The following is a 15,502-nucleotide window of genomic DNA, read 5'->3' as shown; positions in this document are numbered from 1 at the left end:
GCTCTGCAGGGGCCATGAGATGGGAAAGACTTGTTAGTACAGAAAGAAAAGGCTTCCTCAAATGACTCCAAGAACTGGCAGCATTTGTCATATTTCGTAATTTGTATATAATCAAAATTATTTTTACTGATAACTTCCTTTGATATGCTGTTCACATATTCCAAAAACCAACTTCTTTTTCTAATGGCATGGTCTGTCAAGACTACGCCCGTTTTAATATCCTCAGATGAATGCATGGAAAAATGCTCAAAGTCAAGCATACCCGGCATCAATACACACCCACCATTTAGTGCATGCACAACATACAGGCAACGACCAGGTATAAGGCATCATCCTGATGCTGCTACGAGGGTAGGAAGGATGAGCATGATGTTATCTCTACAAGGCAAGAGCATTTCGCCAGTCGGACAGCAAAAATACAGCAGAGAAGAAATCCATGATGCTCACACTTTTATTTTTCAAACTTGTCAAATGCTACACAGTAATAACAGAATTCAAGATATCCAAGCAATGCATTTGGTGACTTCTGTACTGTTAACTGGTTTGCAAACAGACTTCGGAAAGCACCACTGTGTCTCAAAATCCCCATACAATAATGTATCAAAGCCTTGCAAAGACGAGCAAAGTCACAGGAAGACTTAATGGAAGCTGTATTTAAACACAGCTGGTTTTCAACTTACAGAAATAGACACAGGGGTTTACATGAAAATGAACACCATACTGAAACTTTGAACATAATGAAATTCAATGAGGTTAATAAAGTTTCAGTGCAAGGTACCAAGACATCTTACCTTCAATAACAAGACTGGCTACAGCTTAGATACAAAACCTGTAGAGTAACCACAACTGTAGACCCAAAACTATTTAACCATACACAGAGTTGAAGCCAATACCAAGTGAACTACTGAAAAAGTTACTTTTTCTATAACATTGCATGATATTCCCACTGATGTTCTACTCTCAATCCAGCCATCTCTGTTATGTATTACTTTATCCAGCCAACTAACTGCCAATACCATTTTATTTCTGCCTCACAGACTCAATGGGCACAGAGAACAAGAATGATGAGCCTCTCTATCCAGTGTATGGAAATACAGCAACACTGATTTTAAAAACTGTTATTATTACATATTATTTTAATAAAAATGTTTCATCTCTAGCCAAGTTAAATAGAGAAACAGTTGTAGACTTGATAACACAATCAAAATTTTTAATGATGATAAAATCAAATGTAAAGAACGTAAAAATCAAGACTATTACCCTTTAAAAGAAAAAAAAAGTGCTCCAGGGCTCTACCATTCAGTACTCTATAGGTTAGTAACTTATTCACAGCACAAAGTCATTCTTATTTCACAGTGCAGGACAAGAAACCACAAACAGGGGTGGAAAGCAGAGGGTGCACGATGAAAGGATGACACCCCTCAGGACCAATAAATCAGAGCACATGGAAGCCTATCTCAAGTGTACACACGCTGATGTGCGCCGTCTGGGAAACAAGTAGGAGCAACTCAAATTCTGTGTGAGGTCATGGAAAAACTGGGACGTGGTGGGACAGCTCAAGAAGCTGCAGAGTGCTGCTAGGGACAGTTACATCCTCTCAGGAAAGACAGGCAGGACTGGAGTGTTGTCCTCTATGCAAAGGGACAGTTCCAACGTATGAAGTTTCTGTGTGGGACAGATGACAGGCTGGTCAACAGCTTGCAGGTCAGGGCCAGCAGAGAGACCAGTAGGGATGCCATCCTCTTGGGACTGTTACAGAGCCACCTGATAAGGCTGGAGAATTGGATGAAGTCTCTACACCTCAAGGAAGTCTCTGAATCATAGACCCTGGTTATTATGAGACCTCGATCTCCCTGACATCCACTGGAAGAGCAACATAGCAAGGTGCAAGTAACCCAAGTGGTTTTTGGAGGACATCAGGGACAACTTCTTGATGTACTTACTGGATGGACCAAGAAGGCTGGTACACAACTGTTTTCGAACAATAAAGAACCGGCTGGAGATGCAACAACCAATAGTAGCCTTGTGTGTAGCAGCCATCAAATAGTACAATTCAAGATCCTGAGCAAAGAAGTCAAGCAGCAGAGTACAAATCCAGGGCTTTACGAGAACAGACTTCACCTTATTCAGGTAACTAGCAGGTGGTCATGGGAGGCAGGCTCTGAAGAGCAAAGGAGACCCAGAAAACTGGCAGATCTACCCCAAAATACAAATATCAGAAGTCTGGCTTCGCTAACCTAATTGTCAGAGCACCAATGGGCAGTCTAGAGACAGTGCTGAAAACAGGGATAGGCTACATAGGAATAATTTCAAAGCATCACCCATGCATGCAGGGATCACACCAGGCAAGTCAAAACTCACAATTGACACTTGCAAGAAACATCGAGGGCAACAAGAAGAGTGTCTGTTACTACATTAGCTGTGAAAGGCTAAACAAGAAAATGTGAGCCTGTTGCTGCAAGGAGCAAGGAGAATAACTGAATACAGAAGAGTCCTGCCTTAAAAAGAATCCATCATCTGCAAAGCTATGCAAGTACCGTCCAGTCTGAGGCACCAAAGACAACCACACACAATGTTAAGTTAAAGAAAGACTGGTTGTAAAGTTACGTAAGTCAAGATATCATGCAAACAATTTTACAGTGCTACACAGAATTAACTGAATACATATATAAATTAATTTTGTTTGACTACAGAGAAAGGATAAATGGAAGAACAAAAACATAGTATATAATGAAAAACATACAGAAGAGAAAAAGATATAGGACAAATTCAGAAAACAAGATTTAAAAAATATGCCATCTGAAGCATTAACACAAACAGATTTGGTTTGGTACAGTACATGCACAATCTTGCAAGGAATATGTTTAAGTTTGGCAAATAAGTATTTAGATTTTTTTTTCTTATGTTATCTGCAACTCTTTTCTTCTTTATCTGAGTGATAAAGCAGCTGTTTCCTTTCAGTGTGTTGCTGCCTACAGCTTAGCTTAAAGAGGCTTGGATTTGCTCTTTGTTCATTTGTTCATTTGCTCTTTGTTCATTGAAGTCACCGTCAGTTCGGGTGCTTCAGAAAGTACTCGGGATGCCAAGTCAATAGCAAATGAAAAGTGAAAACAACTGAGTTGCAACAGCATTGAACACCAAATTCCCCAACTCAACTTCATGGGGAATTTGGATTATATCCTACACGATGTCAAGTACTGAATTCATGGAGAAGCTTCTTCTCTGCGTTGGAATTAGGGGAAAGCTTTCTTCTCAAGAAGCTTGCTACAGATTTGTTGATAATGGTTTCCTGCTCTGAGTACAGAGATACAGTTTCAAGAAAAGGAAAATAACTTGTGCGAAAAGTTTCAAATACTGTAGTTAGAAAGCAATTGGGTGCTGAAAGCAATGCTTCTCTTCCTTTCCCCTCTGCACACCTTTTTTGTTAAGCTGCTGAAGGAGGTAGTTGTACTTAAATAATGGAGCTGACCAGCTTCTTCAGCTGACACTCTACTTTTGTCATAAATGACAAACTCTGACACTCCAAGCCTGTGAAACCTATTTTCATAAATGTTACAGTGCTTTTATATGGTGATAAAAGTCAACTTAATTGATTAAAATAAAAATCTCTTTTTATTCAGCAGATTTATTACCTGTGTATTTTTTCTGTTTTATGAAGTTAATTTTTCTTTCAGATAAAATAGAAGAGGACACAAAATGTCCACAGACCCCTTTTAAAGAATAACCAAATCAGCAATTTAGGTACTCCCTTACACAAAAAGCATTTAAATTACACAGATTATACAAGATTAGGGCATGTAATTCAGAGAGCTCTTATTCATCCTATGGTATGCAAAACATGAGTTGTCATGTAGCTGAACCAAAACCTCCCTTCCAGCTGATTCATACTTATAAAATCATGATAGGCAGATACCTCTAGCCAACACATGCCCTAATTTTCTAATAAAAAATCCTTTTAAAAAAAAAAATCATACGCCTTACACTTATTTTACTACCTCCAGCTATTGAAAGAGGGAGCAGAGTTTCAAAAATTTCCACAAACAGAAATATAACAATCTTCTCTAATTAGGTAGTAGAGAATTTATGGTGAGATCTTATATTGCCAAATACTTTTACATGTTCATATTATCTTGGCTAAGGGAAAGAAGTTCTGACATTCAAAAGGAATCTCCTACAGCAAATGTACTGACAGAGGCACTTTTTTTAAACACTTTGTTTTACCTACCGTTGTCTTAAAACGAAGCTAAGGGCCAAGGTTAAAAACCTCTTTGTCTACATAACAGCAAGTACTGCAAGCTGCTGTGATATTTAAAGTCAAGGAAAGGGTCACATAGTCAAATCAAAGGACTTGTGCTGATTATGAAATTCTATGCAACTCTACTTGCAAGGAGTCAATGGTGCTACACATCTTCAGAGTGATTTGATACCAAAAAGTTATCAATGATTAGTCCTGTACAGCTGACCTCCTCTACATCCCTAAGAGATGCAGAGACAGGTCAAAATGTTATTAGGCCAGCCTGAACCAGGCTCTCTAATTAAGTAGCCTCATGCTTAGCTCATTTGACCGCGTGATTTCCAGCCCATGAGGTGAGAGCAGCTTACAAGGGACATGCAGAGGCTTTCCCAGTGCTCTCAGCAAGGCATGACCTTGAGCACCGTGCACTGAGCTGCCAGCAGCACTGCTGGAAGCACACAGCAAAGACACAAAGGCATCAAGTCTAGCTGTACCTCCTTGGCTCAGCCTCAGTACCACAGACCCCAAAAGCTGAGAGGAAAAGAAGAACGCAAATATGAGGTGACAGAGCCTCGCTCAAGAGACTTGAGCAGAGAAAGATTAGAAAACTATGGTTTAACCAGCCAGGCTTCTAAAATCTTGCCCGCCCTCAGAAACTGAGGAGCCCAAAATATTTGTACCCTCTAGCACTTTGTAATATACTTTGCATCAAGAGGCAAAAGGCCTGAGAATAATTTGTGCACGCTAAATTGTTTGAATGAGCTTTCAGTAACTCATTTAACATCGGCCTGAATTATTTTAGCCTGTACCCATAAATGCAAGCCTGAACACAAAGGGATGCTCCCACCAGCGTCCCACAGCACGCTGGCACCCCGTCAAGGTCTCCCAGAAGGAGCAGCCTCACTAACAGCCAGCACACAGGCACAGGATGTGGCGGCTGAACGGGTTACACATCCCAGACCCCAAATTCGCATGGGGCTGAACTGCAACAATTCAGAGAGCTCATAAGCAAGGCTAGGAGAAAAATGCTGCTGTTTCATGGCTCTGCTTCTACCATTTCAACCATCTGTAACAGCCTCATCCCCCCTGCCCATAAAAACAGGCTACTGAGCTATAAAAAAAAGTGCTGAAACAGAAAAATCGGGTGAAGCTTAGAATGAAGATCACTATTTACAGAAAAGATGGCTAGCATTGATCATCTATCCCTGGAAGAGGGCAAGTTCTCAGTATTGACGGTGGGAGGGAAAGCTGAACAGAACCAGGAGCTGACAGCCAACTTCCTAGCACCTAATCCAAGTCACTGGTTTATGGGAAAAGAAACCTTTGTTAGTCATCACCTTTGTCTACAGGCTATGCATTAGGGGAAAAAAATGGACTCGTAAAAAAATAAACTTATAAAAAAATCTTCTTCAACTTTCCACTTTTGGATTAAGAAGGATTTCAGAGTAAGACTGTACACACTGTGGTACAAGTGACTTATAAACACTCACTGGTTTCCAGGGGAGTTTTACTGCTATACGCAGTACTGTCTCGGTAGAAAAACAACCAGAACACACTAAAAACACTGACTGCTTTCCAGAGGAAAACTGAAGTTACTTCTGATTTCTCAGTGACTTTTTCGAAATATATGCTTAACTCATACCAGGGAACTGCTATAAATATTAGATTAAATGTGCGTTTTGGTAAGAAACAGATCAGAAAAAATATGGGGGATGACGTTCAGATCTTTCAAAAAGTTTCCAAGAACTTTGCATAAGATACCTAATTTCAGTGAACATTCAGAAATAGCAGCTCAGAATAACAAATCAGGAGACCAAAGGGACCTGCATCTTTCACTGGAACTTATCAAATCAATGTTTCTTCATCATATTTTACTGCAAAATAGTGTATAATCATTCTATTTTGTTAGTACAAAATATTTACCTGCTTATTAGAGACACATCTTAAAGGCGTGGCTCTATTTCCAATAAAGGGAGAGAAATATTAGAAAATTGTTTTAAAGAATCACAGTATCTTTCAGGTTGGCAGGGACCTCTTGAGATCTGGTCTAACCCCCCTGCTCAAGGAAGGTCAGGCAGAGCAGATTGCCCAAGCTGTGTCAAGTTTTGATCATCTCCACAGGTGATGACCCCACAGCCCCTCTGGGCAATGAGTACCAGTGCTCAGCCATACTTGCAACAAAAAAATTAAGCGTTTTGTTGTTGTTGTGAAGTGTTCACATGGAATTTCATGTGCTTTAATCTGTGCCCGTTGCCTTTTGCCTTGTTAACTGGGCCCCACTTCTTTGCACCTTCCCTTCAGGTATCTACAGACAGTGATAAAAAAAAAAAAAAAAAAAAACAGCCCTTCTGTTCCCCAGACACCAGCCCCAGCTCTCCCAGCCTCTCCTCATATTAGAGCTGCTCCAGCCCTTTAATCACCTTTATGGTCCTGCTCTGGACTCCCCAGTTGCTCCATGTCTCTCTTGCACTGGAGAGCCCAGGTACGGCCTCACCAGTGCTGCATAGAGGGGAAGGACCACCTCCCTCAATCATGTTGGCAACGCCAACATGCAGCCTAGGATGCTGTTGACCACCTTCACCCTGAGGGTGCATCGCTGGCTCATGGTCACCTTGCTGTCCACCAAGGCCTTCCTTTTACAGCTGCTTTCTAGCCAGTCAGCTTCCAGCATGTACTGGGACCTGAAGTTAGTCCACCTCTGATATGGGACTTTTTGTTTCTCTTCTCTTGTTTCTCTTTGTGACATTCCTCCCAATTCATTTTTCCATGTAAGAACTGAGGGGAGGCGTGTTAAGTTAGACATCAAAAGAACTACCCACAATATTTTAAACGTGGCGTCTTTCCTGGCTTATAATCTTTATTTAATCAGTAAACACTACCTGTTTTGTTACCTGCTTATGCTTTTAAACACAAGATTAACTATTAATGCATTAATTACAAGTCTGCTTCTCTTTGTGGAAAATACACTTGATCCTGCTTGTTTGTAGGGAAAAAAAATAAGATTGTGGTTCTTTTTCAACTATTTCACCTTTACCCTTTACATATTTCCAATATTTGACTAGCCGTAAAATTCACTGAGGCAAGCAGTGATTTGCTACATTATCTCAAGTTATAGTTTTACTCTGAAATTTAGACAAGAGTAAAAAAGAATCCATGGAAAAATTAAAGGAGGAACTATCAGAAGATTTAAATGATTTAAGGAGTACTTATGATATCTCCCAGGTTTTATTGAGCTTTTTGTACAAAACACAATCAATCTAAAAAATCCAGAATGAACTGCTGATGTACTGTCAGAGGACAAAATAATTTGACAGTATTCCCTCAAGATGTTGCATCCAAGTATGACAGAACTATCTCCATATCATGACAACAGAAAAGCCTCCTTTGGGCTATATTCCATACATTGACCCTTGTCTTGAGACCAGGCTGGATGTGGCTTTGAGCAACCTGCCTCGTGGGAGGTGTCCCTGCCCATGGCAGGAGGTTGAAATTAGTTGATCTTTAAATCCTTTCCAACCCAAACCATTCTGTGATTTAGTTTGTCTGTTTTAAATTATACTACTATGGAGACAAAGAAACTGGAAAATACTCCACTGCTGTCAAAACAGACTTTAAAATAAAAAAAATATGATCTAGTCTAAATGTTAAAGGACTTCTTGTTCCCTCCAAAGGCAGAAATATTACCAAAAAGGTGACTGAATAGACTCTATAAATTAACTGACAGCAACGGAGCCACCTCTCAAATCCAGGAGTGACCTTGACCTTCTAGTGACAAGCACTTTGAAAAGATAGCACTATTATCTGCTAAAGTCTCTTGATGAAGCACTGCCACATGCACTATGCTAAACACAACACAGTGTTCTGTTCAGTTCATGAACATCACGAGTCCCTAATGCTTCACAATGCATTGCACACCTGAATACTGGATCACTATGCAACACTACTAGATCATAAAATGCTTTGGGCACAAATCTTGTGTTACATTTCAACAGCCCTCAGCATAGTGACAGCATTCAAACAAGGTAAATACTTAATCAAGAAAATGTACTTATTTTGCAATGCAAGGAATTCTTGCATTACAAAATTTTACTAAGTGACTCAGCACTTTGACAATAATGTACATTTTAAGTCATAGAATAAGCATTTCAAGATTTAAATAGATTTAAATTATCTCATCATATAAAAATACCTGATTCTTACCACCTTGAAAGGACTTGAAATATCTATATATAAATACACACATATACACACACACATATATATATGCATGGAAGCTACTGTGCTCAGAAGTGAATCCATTTTTTCCTCTTAAGATACATGCAATAAAAACACAATTAAAGCTGTTTTTATTTTGCTATGAAAGTTCTCTGTACTTAGCAAAGCACATAGAGAATGAGGGGAACAAACTGCCATCAGGTATCAAACGAGTAAGCTACCATTAGTCTGAAATAAAATACACTGTTAGCAAGCTGACTGGTAATGACAGTTGTAATCTTTCAGAATCTTTTTCTTTCAAGTTATTTTAAAAACATCTGGGTTTAAAATAAATCTTCATTAAAAGACTCTCATTTATTTCCCTCTCAACACATAAAAGCATGTAAAACAAAACAATACCCAGAAAGAGGCATTACCATTAACCTAGCAGGAACAACTCTTTCCACACCCCCAAAAAAACTGTAATATTTACAAAGCATTTTATGAAAAGCGCATGTTTGAGTAACTTTCATGCTTGCATACTTCAAGGAAAACATTTACATAACCTTTCTGTTATCTGGAGTAGAAAAAAGAAAATATCTGTTGAATAATAATGTCAGTAAGAAATACTTTCATTTATGCGCACTTACTGCAATCTCTCTACAGGCCGACATGGATATCCCTGTACCTTCAATTTGCTTCAGTGCATACTCCTTTTCATCTTTTCTGTACAAAAAAAAGAGAGAAAGAAAGAGAGAGGGGAATGTTTTTAGCTCTGATTTATACTACACAAATCAATACAAGTATAATGATTTATTTTGATTTGGTCTGGATCAAGAAACTGAAAAGCCTATCTGTTTTTTATGTATAAATTACACTTAGATATTAAAAGCAGGTTTCCTTTTTAACAGAGACTTCAAAAAAATACAAACAAAAACTTTTGTGTAAATAAACTTTGTTAACGTATTTCCACTTCTCTCTAAACCATACTGTTAATGGCAAATACATCTATAGGGTATTTTGGTGGTATTTTGCTATTTTTTTTCCGAGATTTTCAAATACTGCTTATCATGAAAAAGCAGCACAGTCGCATCCCATGCCTGGAAGACTCCCCTGGAAGTACCTAGAAACTACAAGGATCTTACTTGATTTTATGAGCCAGTGTCAATTGACTTTTAATTTAAAACATAACAGCATTTCATAAGTAATTATACATTGAAAGAACATGAATTTCACTGGGCAAGTCTGTGTTTGCCAGCCACAAGTACAGGACTCCTGTCAAGCACTCGTAACTACAGACCCCTACATCGTACGTGCAACTGCTCTGCCTGAACACGGTGTTATCCTTTTAAATAAACATAGCTGGAAGTAATTTCTGGCTGTCAGGGAAGACAACCAGAACAAGAACATGAGGAGTACCTCAAAGCCCTTGTGACACAACATAACCACCTTAATGCCCACGGTGAGGTTGGGGAGGATTTAGCTGGAAGCGATGGGTGTTGATAAGTAGCATTACCCTCAGTGCTGACACGCCTATGTGGGCCCACCAATTACAACTTCTGGACCACTCAGTAGCCCACAATCCCCCATCCAAATTCCCTACAGCATCTCAAGTTTCCTCCTTTTCTGGTCCAACACCATTTCATTTTGCTGCCCTGGTTTCAGCTTGTCTTGCTTCCACCTCCAAGTCCAGTTCCTGCCCATCTCCAGCCTCCTCCAGAAACCCCATCTCTTAAACTCGGTATGAGCAGAATGATATGGGGAAGGGGTGGGACTGACCAGAAATTAAAACCACCTACACATGTTAGTAACTCCAGATTATCGTTTTTATCAATAACCTTCAGTAGCAATTAAGTCCACAAAACATATCTATAGCTAAGATTGTGGTTAGCTCCCATTTTACCTGTTTCACACTACATTTTTTGACATGAAAATTCAGCAAGAAAAATTCCAGTCTTATTCTAACTACAAATTAAGGCAGTGCACTGCAAGTTTTGCAAAAAGTAAATCCACCTCTGAAGATGAGTCAGCCAGCAGCCGTTCCAACTGGAAAACCTAGGCTCTGTTATTTCACCTTAGCTCAAAAACAGTTGTTACTCCTCTCTCAAACAAGAACCTACGTGAAATCTTTGGAAATCATTTGCTATGTTTGAAAAGATATTCCCTCCAAATTAAAAACAGAGAAAAATCAGTTGTAATGGAGTTACCATCTGCTTTATTTCAAGCTGGGCGTTTCATTGTGTTTGGGATTTGATGCAACAGTGCTCCCAGAGCAAGCAAGACTAATCATGTTAGGCCACAGGCTCCAACAGGCCTCTCTCTACTGATAGGTCTTGAGTAACAAAAAGGTCCTTCTGCAGCTGAAAAGAAAGCCATGTGTTACTTTAAGGTGACCTAAATGATTCTAGAACTGCCAAAAGGAAGAAATACCTTCTCATTCTGCACTGATCTTCTGTGGAGAAATACAAAGGACAGCAGCTTACACAGTGCCTTGCAAATACACCAGAAATATTCACTTATTCGGACACAGATGCAAATCTTAACAACACATATGACAAACAAATATGGCAAGATTAGACCTTCCCCTTCTAAAACAAGCTTTTGTTCCTTTATGCTAAATAAATTAAATGCTTTATATCACAGTGTTTTGAGCATATTACTTCAGATTCTGCACGGAGGAGAAAAAAAGTTTCAGAAGTTACCACTACTAAGATTAGGCCACACACCGCATTAACAAAGCTAATCCGTTAGAGCTGCTCACTAAGGACCCTTTCAGGAATAATTTCAGAAATGAAGGACCCTCCTTCCTAAGCACAACTCCTCACCAGGATCTACTGACATGATAAATCTGATTTCATCATTGCTCCCCATAGAGCAGCCCTTTATTTTCGTGAATTAGTCATTTACAAGAACTTGGATGAAGACAGATACGGAACCAAGAAATGTGTGCCTTTACAGGTACTAAGTTCATATTTTATCTTTTAGAAATTGCTTAAATTTCATTATATTTTTAAAAGTGAATAATAAATGCTCATCCCCTCTCATACAGGGTTCTACCTATGCAGATAGAGATTTACATGAAGTGTGAAGTATTAACTTCATTATTCAGATCACGGACTGAAACTATGAAGACAAAATTGTGTTGTCTGCAGAACCAAAACCAGCTCCAGACATTTAAAGTTGCTCACAGGTTTTGAACTACAGTCATGCTCACACTACATGAAACAGAATGATCCTGTACTTAGCAGCTGAAGTCCCAGTACAAAACCGTCACTACAAAAGTGAAGTGCTCCCTTCCTTCAGCACATCTCCTTAAACAGGCACACCACCACACGGATACAACTGCACTGAACTAGCTCTGCGAGGCAAGCATTACATTCGGCTACCCAGGCTTGGGCAGACTGAAGGACACTGCAGAAAACGGGTAAGCTGTTTGGCACATGCTGTATTCCACAGCATTGCTTAACACCACTGCAAGTCTGTCATCATCTAACACCAACCGCTCTACGTAGGATTTTAAGATACAAATGTGAAATGATGAAAGATGCTTAAAAAAAAACATCACCATAAGACTTTACAGTGTGTGAGATACAAAAACAGTATCACTAAGCAGCAAACAACGTGCTTCTAGGACACTGGGTTTTGTGCAAAGTGAGTAAAAACACGCATAATTTAAACACTTATCTAAAATAAATGGGGATCAAGTACAAAGAACTCCAAAAACACCATATTCTAGGTCTCACAAAACATCTGTTTGTATTTTACCAACAATTTCAAACCATAGCCTCCTTTAAGTACATCAATATCACTTACTAGTTTTGGCAGAGCAGCAAGGTTATATGAATATGTTTCCAAAGTTAAAGGTTCTTATTAAGCAAACATAATGGCTGCTTAAAGCACTTTCCAAAAGATCTCCACCAACTGGTACTTTAACAATATTTCTCATTTAAGAGTAACCTCAAGATAATTTGAGAAAGGAATATATTTAAATCATCGACACTGAGTCAGTCAATGCAATTTGATGAAGTACACAATTCTGTTGTTTACTCAATAAAATGGTCTTAAATGGCCAAAGAAAAAATAGGTACGTTATTAGCTATTTCTCTGCTGTAAAAGTTCCATAAATAATGTAACATGCAGTGATATGCAAGCATACTGTTCAACTCCCTAGAGACCTGTGCTCTTAAGAAACACTGTGGGCAGAGGGAATTATTTCTACTTAATGTTGAATACACAGAGAAGCTCCAATGAACCTGAAACATTTCAAGAACTCGTATGGAACAATACAGTTTTCATTTTCATAAACTTCTTCTCTGACAGATCCTTCATCAGTGCATTTTTCATTTGCGAGTGTAGCAAGCAGGATCCAGTTTAGAAAACAAAGCAGAACAATGAGCTCCACAGGTCTGGGAAGAAGCAGAAGGCACCACAATGGGGGCAGCCAAGCAGAAGCGAGGTCCCTGTGAGAAGATACTGCCCTGGGGTCCACACTACCAGCGTCTTAGAAGCCAGCCAACGTGCCAGGAGGTCCTGCTCTGCCCATTTGTGCCTGAGGGCAGGGGAGACAGGTACATGGCACAGCTGGACCGAGAGAGTTCAATTAAACGGCCACCCCAGCACAAAGGTGGCAATGTGCTCTCAGGTCTGAGGGAAAACACAGCAAAATGCAAATGGAAAGGAAGTCTGTCCTTTAAGAGGCTGCAAGTTGATTTTTTTTTATTCAAACTTTTCAAAACGGATGCAGAGGAATGTGACTTACAGAGTGGCTTCTCTCCAAGCTCTCACTTCCCTTATCCAAAACTAGGGGGTAGAAATTAAGATGAACGGTGCTTCTAGGCTCAGAAGCATTACAATTCTTACTACTTTAACAGGAAATAACTTTTTACAAAAAAGAAAAAAAGAGACTGATGATGAGTTACTCCTCAGAACTTCCTGACTGCGTATTCCACATCACCAAGCACAAGGCTCCCTCAAAACCTACCAGCAACAGTTCAGAACATCCCTCTATGAGAAAAACCCTTACCGGTGTATGGCTGCAACTTTGTCTTTCAGCTTAAGCTTTCCTCCGTCGCCAATAAAGATCCCATTCTTTAAGTCCTTAAGATTAATGTTAACATTTTAATTTGTACAGTGCAAAGGAAAATTCTGTTCTTTCCCCCACAAAAATGTACTCAGCTGGCTCTACATCCAATTACAGCATTCAACGCAGAAAATAAAAAATATGTTACCTCCTGGGTAACACTTTCACTCTTCCTTTTCCACATGCTTTAAAAAATTCACTTAAAAATTCACTTTAGAAGTGCACAGTTCAGATGACTTACAACAAGAAACAAGCCAACAGAAGACTAGAAACAACTTGTCCAAGACCATAAGGAAAAAAATGGAGGATCTGAAAATAGCACATGGTTCAAACTATTGTTTTATCCATATTATTCAAATTTTTAAACTTCTAACGATGGTCCCTGTTGAATTCAAAAAAATATTTAACATACCAAGTCCATAATTAATTAGCCACATCAAAGAACTGGCCTGGAAGCCTATAATCACACTTAAGCTACAACTGTGACTATTACACCAGTTAATACAGATATTAACATTATACCATATCCTAATTTTCTTAATTAAGAGCAGAGCATTGAAAATAGAAAATAAAGTATGCAATGCCTTAAACAAATACAGTACACAATAAACATTCCAAGACCTAGCTAGAAAACACTGACAGAAAACAAGTCACCCTTGTAAGCAATTACCACATTTTTGTGGCACACATAATTGTGCCTTTGTAGGGCAAAGACCGGGAACACTACACAGCCCAGTGTCCTTGAAGCAGAGTACTGCAGGAGCACCACATTCCCATAGAGAAGCTAGTTACGCTCTAATCATTCTGTTTAATTGTGCCACTCGGCAAGAAGTTCAGCAGTCAGCCAGCGATCCCCAACAAGACTTACAAACTTTTTTTCCCCTAAGTGATGGCAAAAAAAATGACACTGAAGAGTACCTAGAAATTAAGTGAAAAATCCCTCTGTGGTATCTGGCTCACGAAGCTTTCCAGGATCAAAGCCACTAAAGGGATCCCATTCGGCACTGGCTAACGGGCACAAGCTGCTCGCGGATACAGAGCACGTGGCCACAGCCCTTTAAGAAGATATTAGCAGCAGTAAAAGTGAAAAGGTCCAGAATTGACTGGAAAATGTGTTCTGATCCTTCCAGGAGGACAAGTGCGTTGGGCACAGGAAAAAAGGACAGATGTGTAGGACACAGGAAAGGACCACTCATACGGATACAGCAAACACGCATCCCTTTGCGCTTGAACCTCGGCCTGGCTTTTCCTCTTCACAGCCGGGTGGAAAGCCAATTTCCCTAGCAGGCAGCAGCTACACAAGCCCAGCACCACTTTACAGTCCTGACACCCAGCTTGCAGGCATGACTACCACATAGACTCCTCTACTGGTGCCATCCACGCTGCCTAGAAGACAGTGAGGTTCCTCCCTTCCAGGATATACTCTCTAAAACCACATGCCAGTGATTGGAGTGTGGTGTTGAACAAGTCCTGAATTTTCTACCTTCAGAAGATGGCAGTAGGAACATTCTTCAAAGCCTTTCATAAAACACTGTGACACTAGGAATAACAAGTTGCTATCAGTGAAATGGAAAATGATATGCAGACTTCACTAAAATCAAGACCAAAAATGGTTGCAACAGAAAATACGCTATTGTGCCCCCTAGAATTAGAGAAACTATTTCTACCTCTGAAACAGTAGTTAATGTCTCAGTAGTATTAGCATCATTATACTAATGAACATTTTTCAACAGAAGTCTGCTATGGCTTAGATCAAATTTTGATCAAATGCTGCTTCTCAGTTTTTACTAGCGTACTAAGTGCCTTTTGCATGTAATTGTTGGAACACCAGATCAAAAATCTTGGAGTTGAGAAGCAAGCAATAAAGATTTGCCTAGCTTAAATAATATATACTAGCTAGTATATATTGTCACCCCAATATATACTGAAGCATCTCAGTAGCATGAATCTTGAAGGGGCAGGGGAAAAAAAAAATCCTTGAAAGTCGAGTTTGC

The 15,502-nt window shown here is 39.5% G+C and overlaps 1 protein-coding gene across 1 annotated transcript in view; it reads right to left on the bottom strand.

The window, feature by feature from the left end:
* CDK19 (cyclin dependent kinase 19) overlaps window positions 1-15,502 on the bottom strand; it is a 121,069-nt gene that overhangs the window by 94,754 nt on the left and 10,813 nt on the right. Inside the window, exon 2 of the mRNA XM_035321388.1 lies at window positions 9,079-9,154. Within this exon, the coding sequence (XP_035177279.1) occupies window positions 9,079-9,154 (76 nt within the window). The remainder of the gene's footprint in view (window positions 1-9,078; window positions 9,155-15,502) is intronic.

The sequence above is a fragment of the Oxyura jamaicensis genome, chromosome 3 (assembly GCF_011077185.1).
Source record: "Oxyura jamaicensis isolate SHBP4307 breed ruddy duck chromosome 3, BPBGC_Ojam_1.0, whole genome shotgun sequence".
Classification (NCBI taxonomy): domain Eukaryota; kingdom Metazoa; phylum Chordata; class Aves; order Anseriformes; family Anatidae; genus Oxyura; species Oxyura jamaicensis.
Note: the sequence above shows the minus strand (reverse complement) of the source record. Positions and strands in the feature narration are given on the sequence as shown.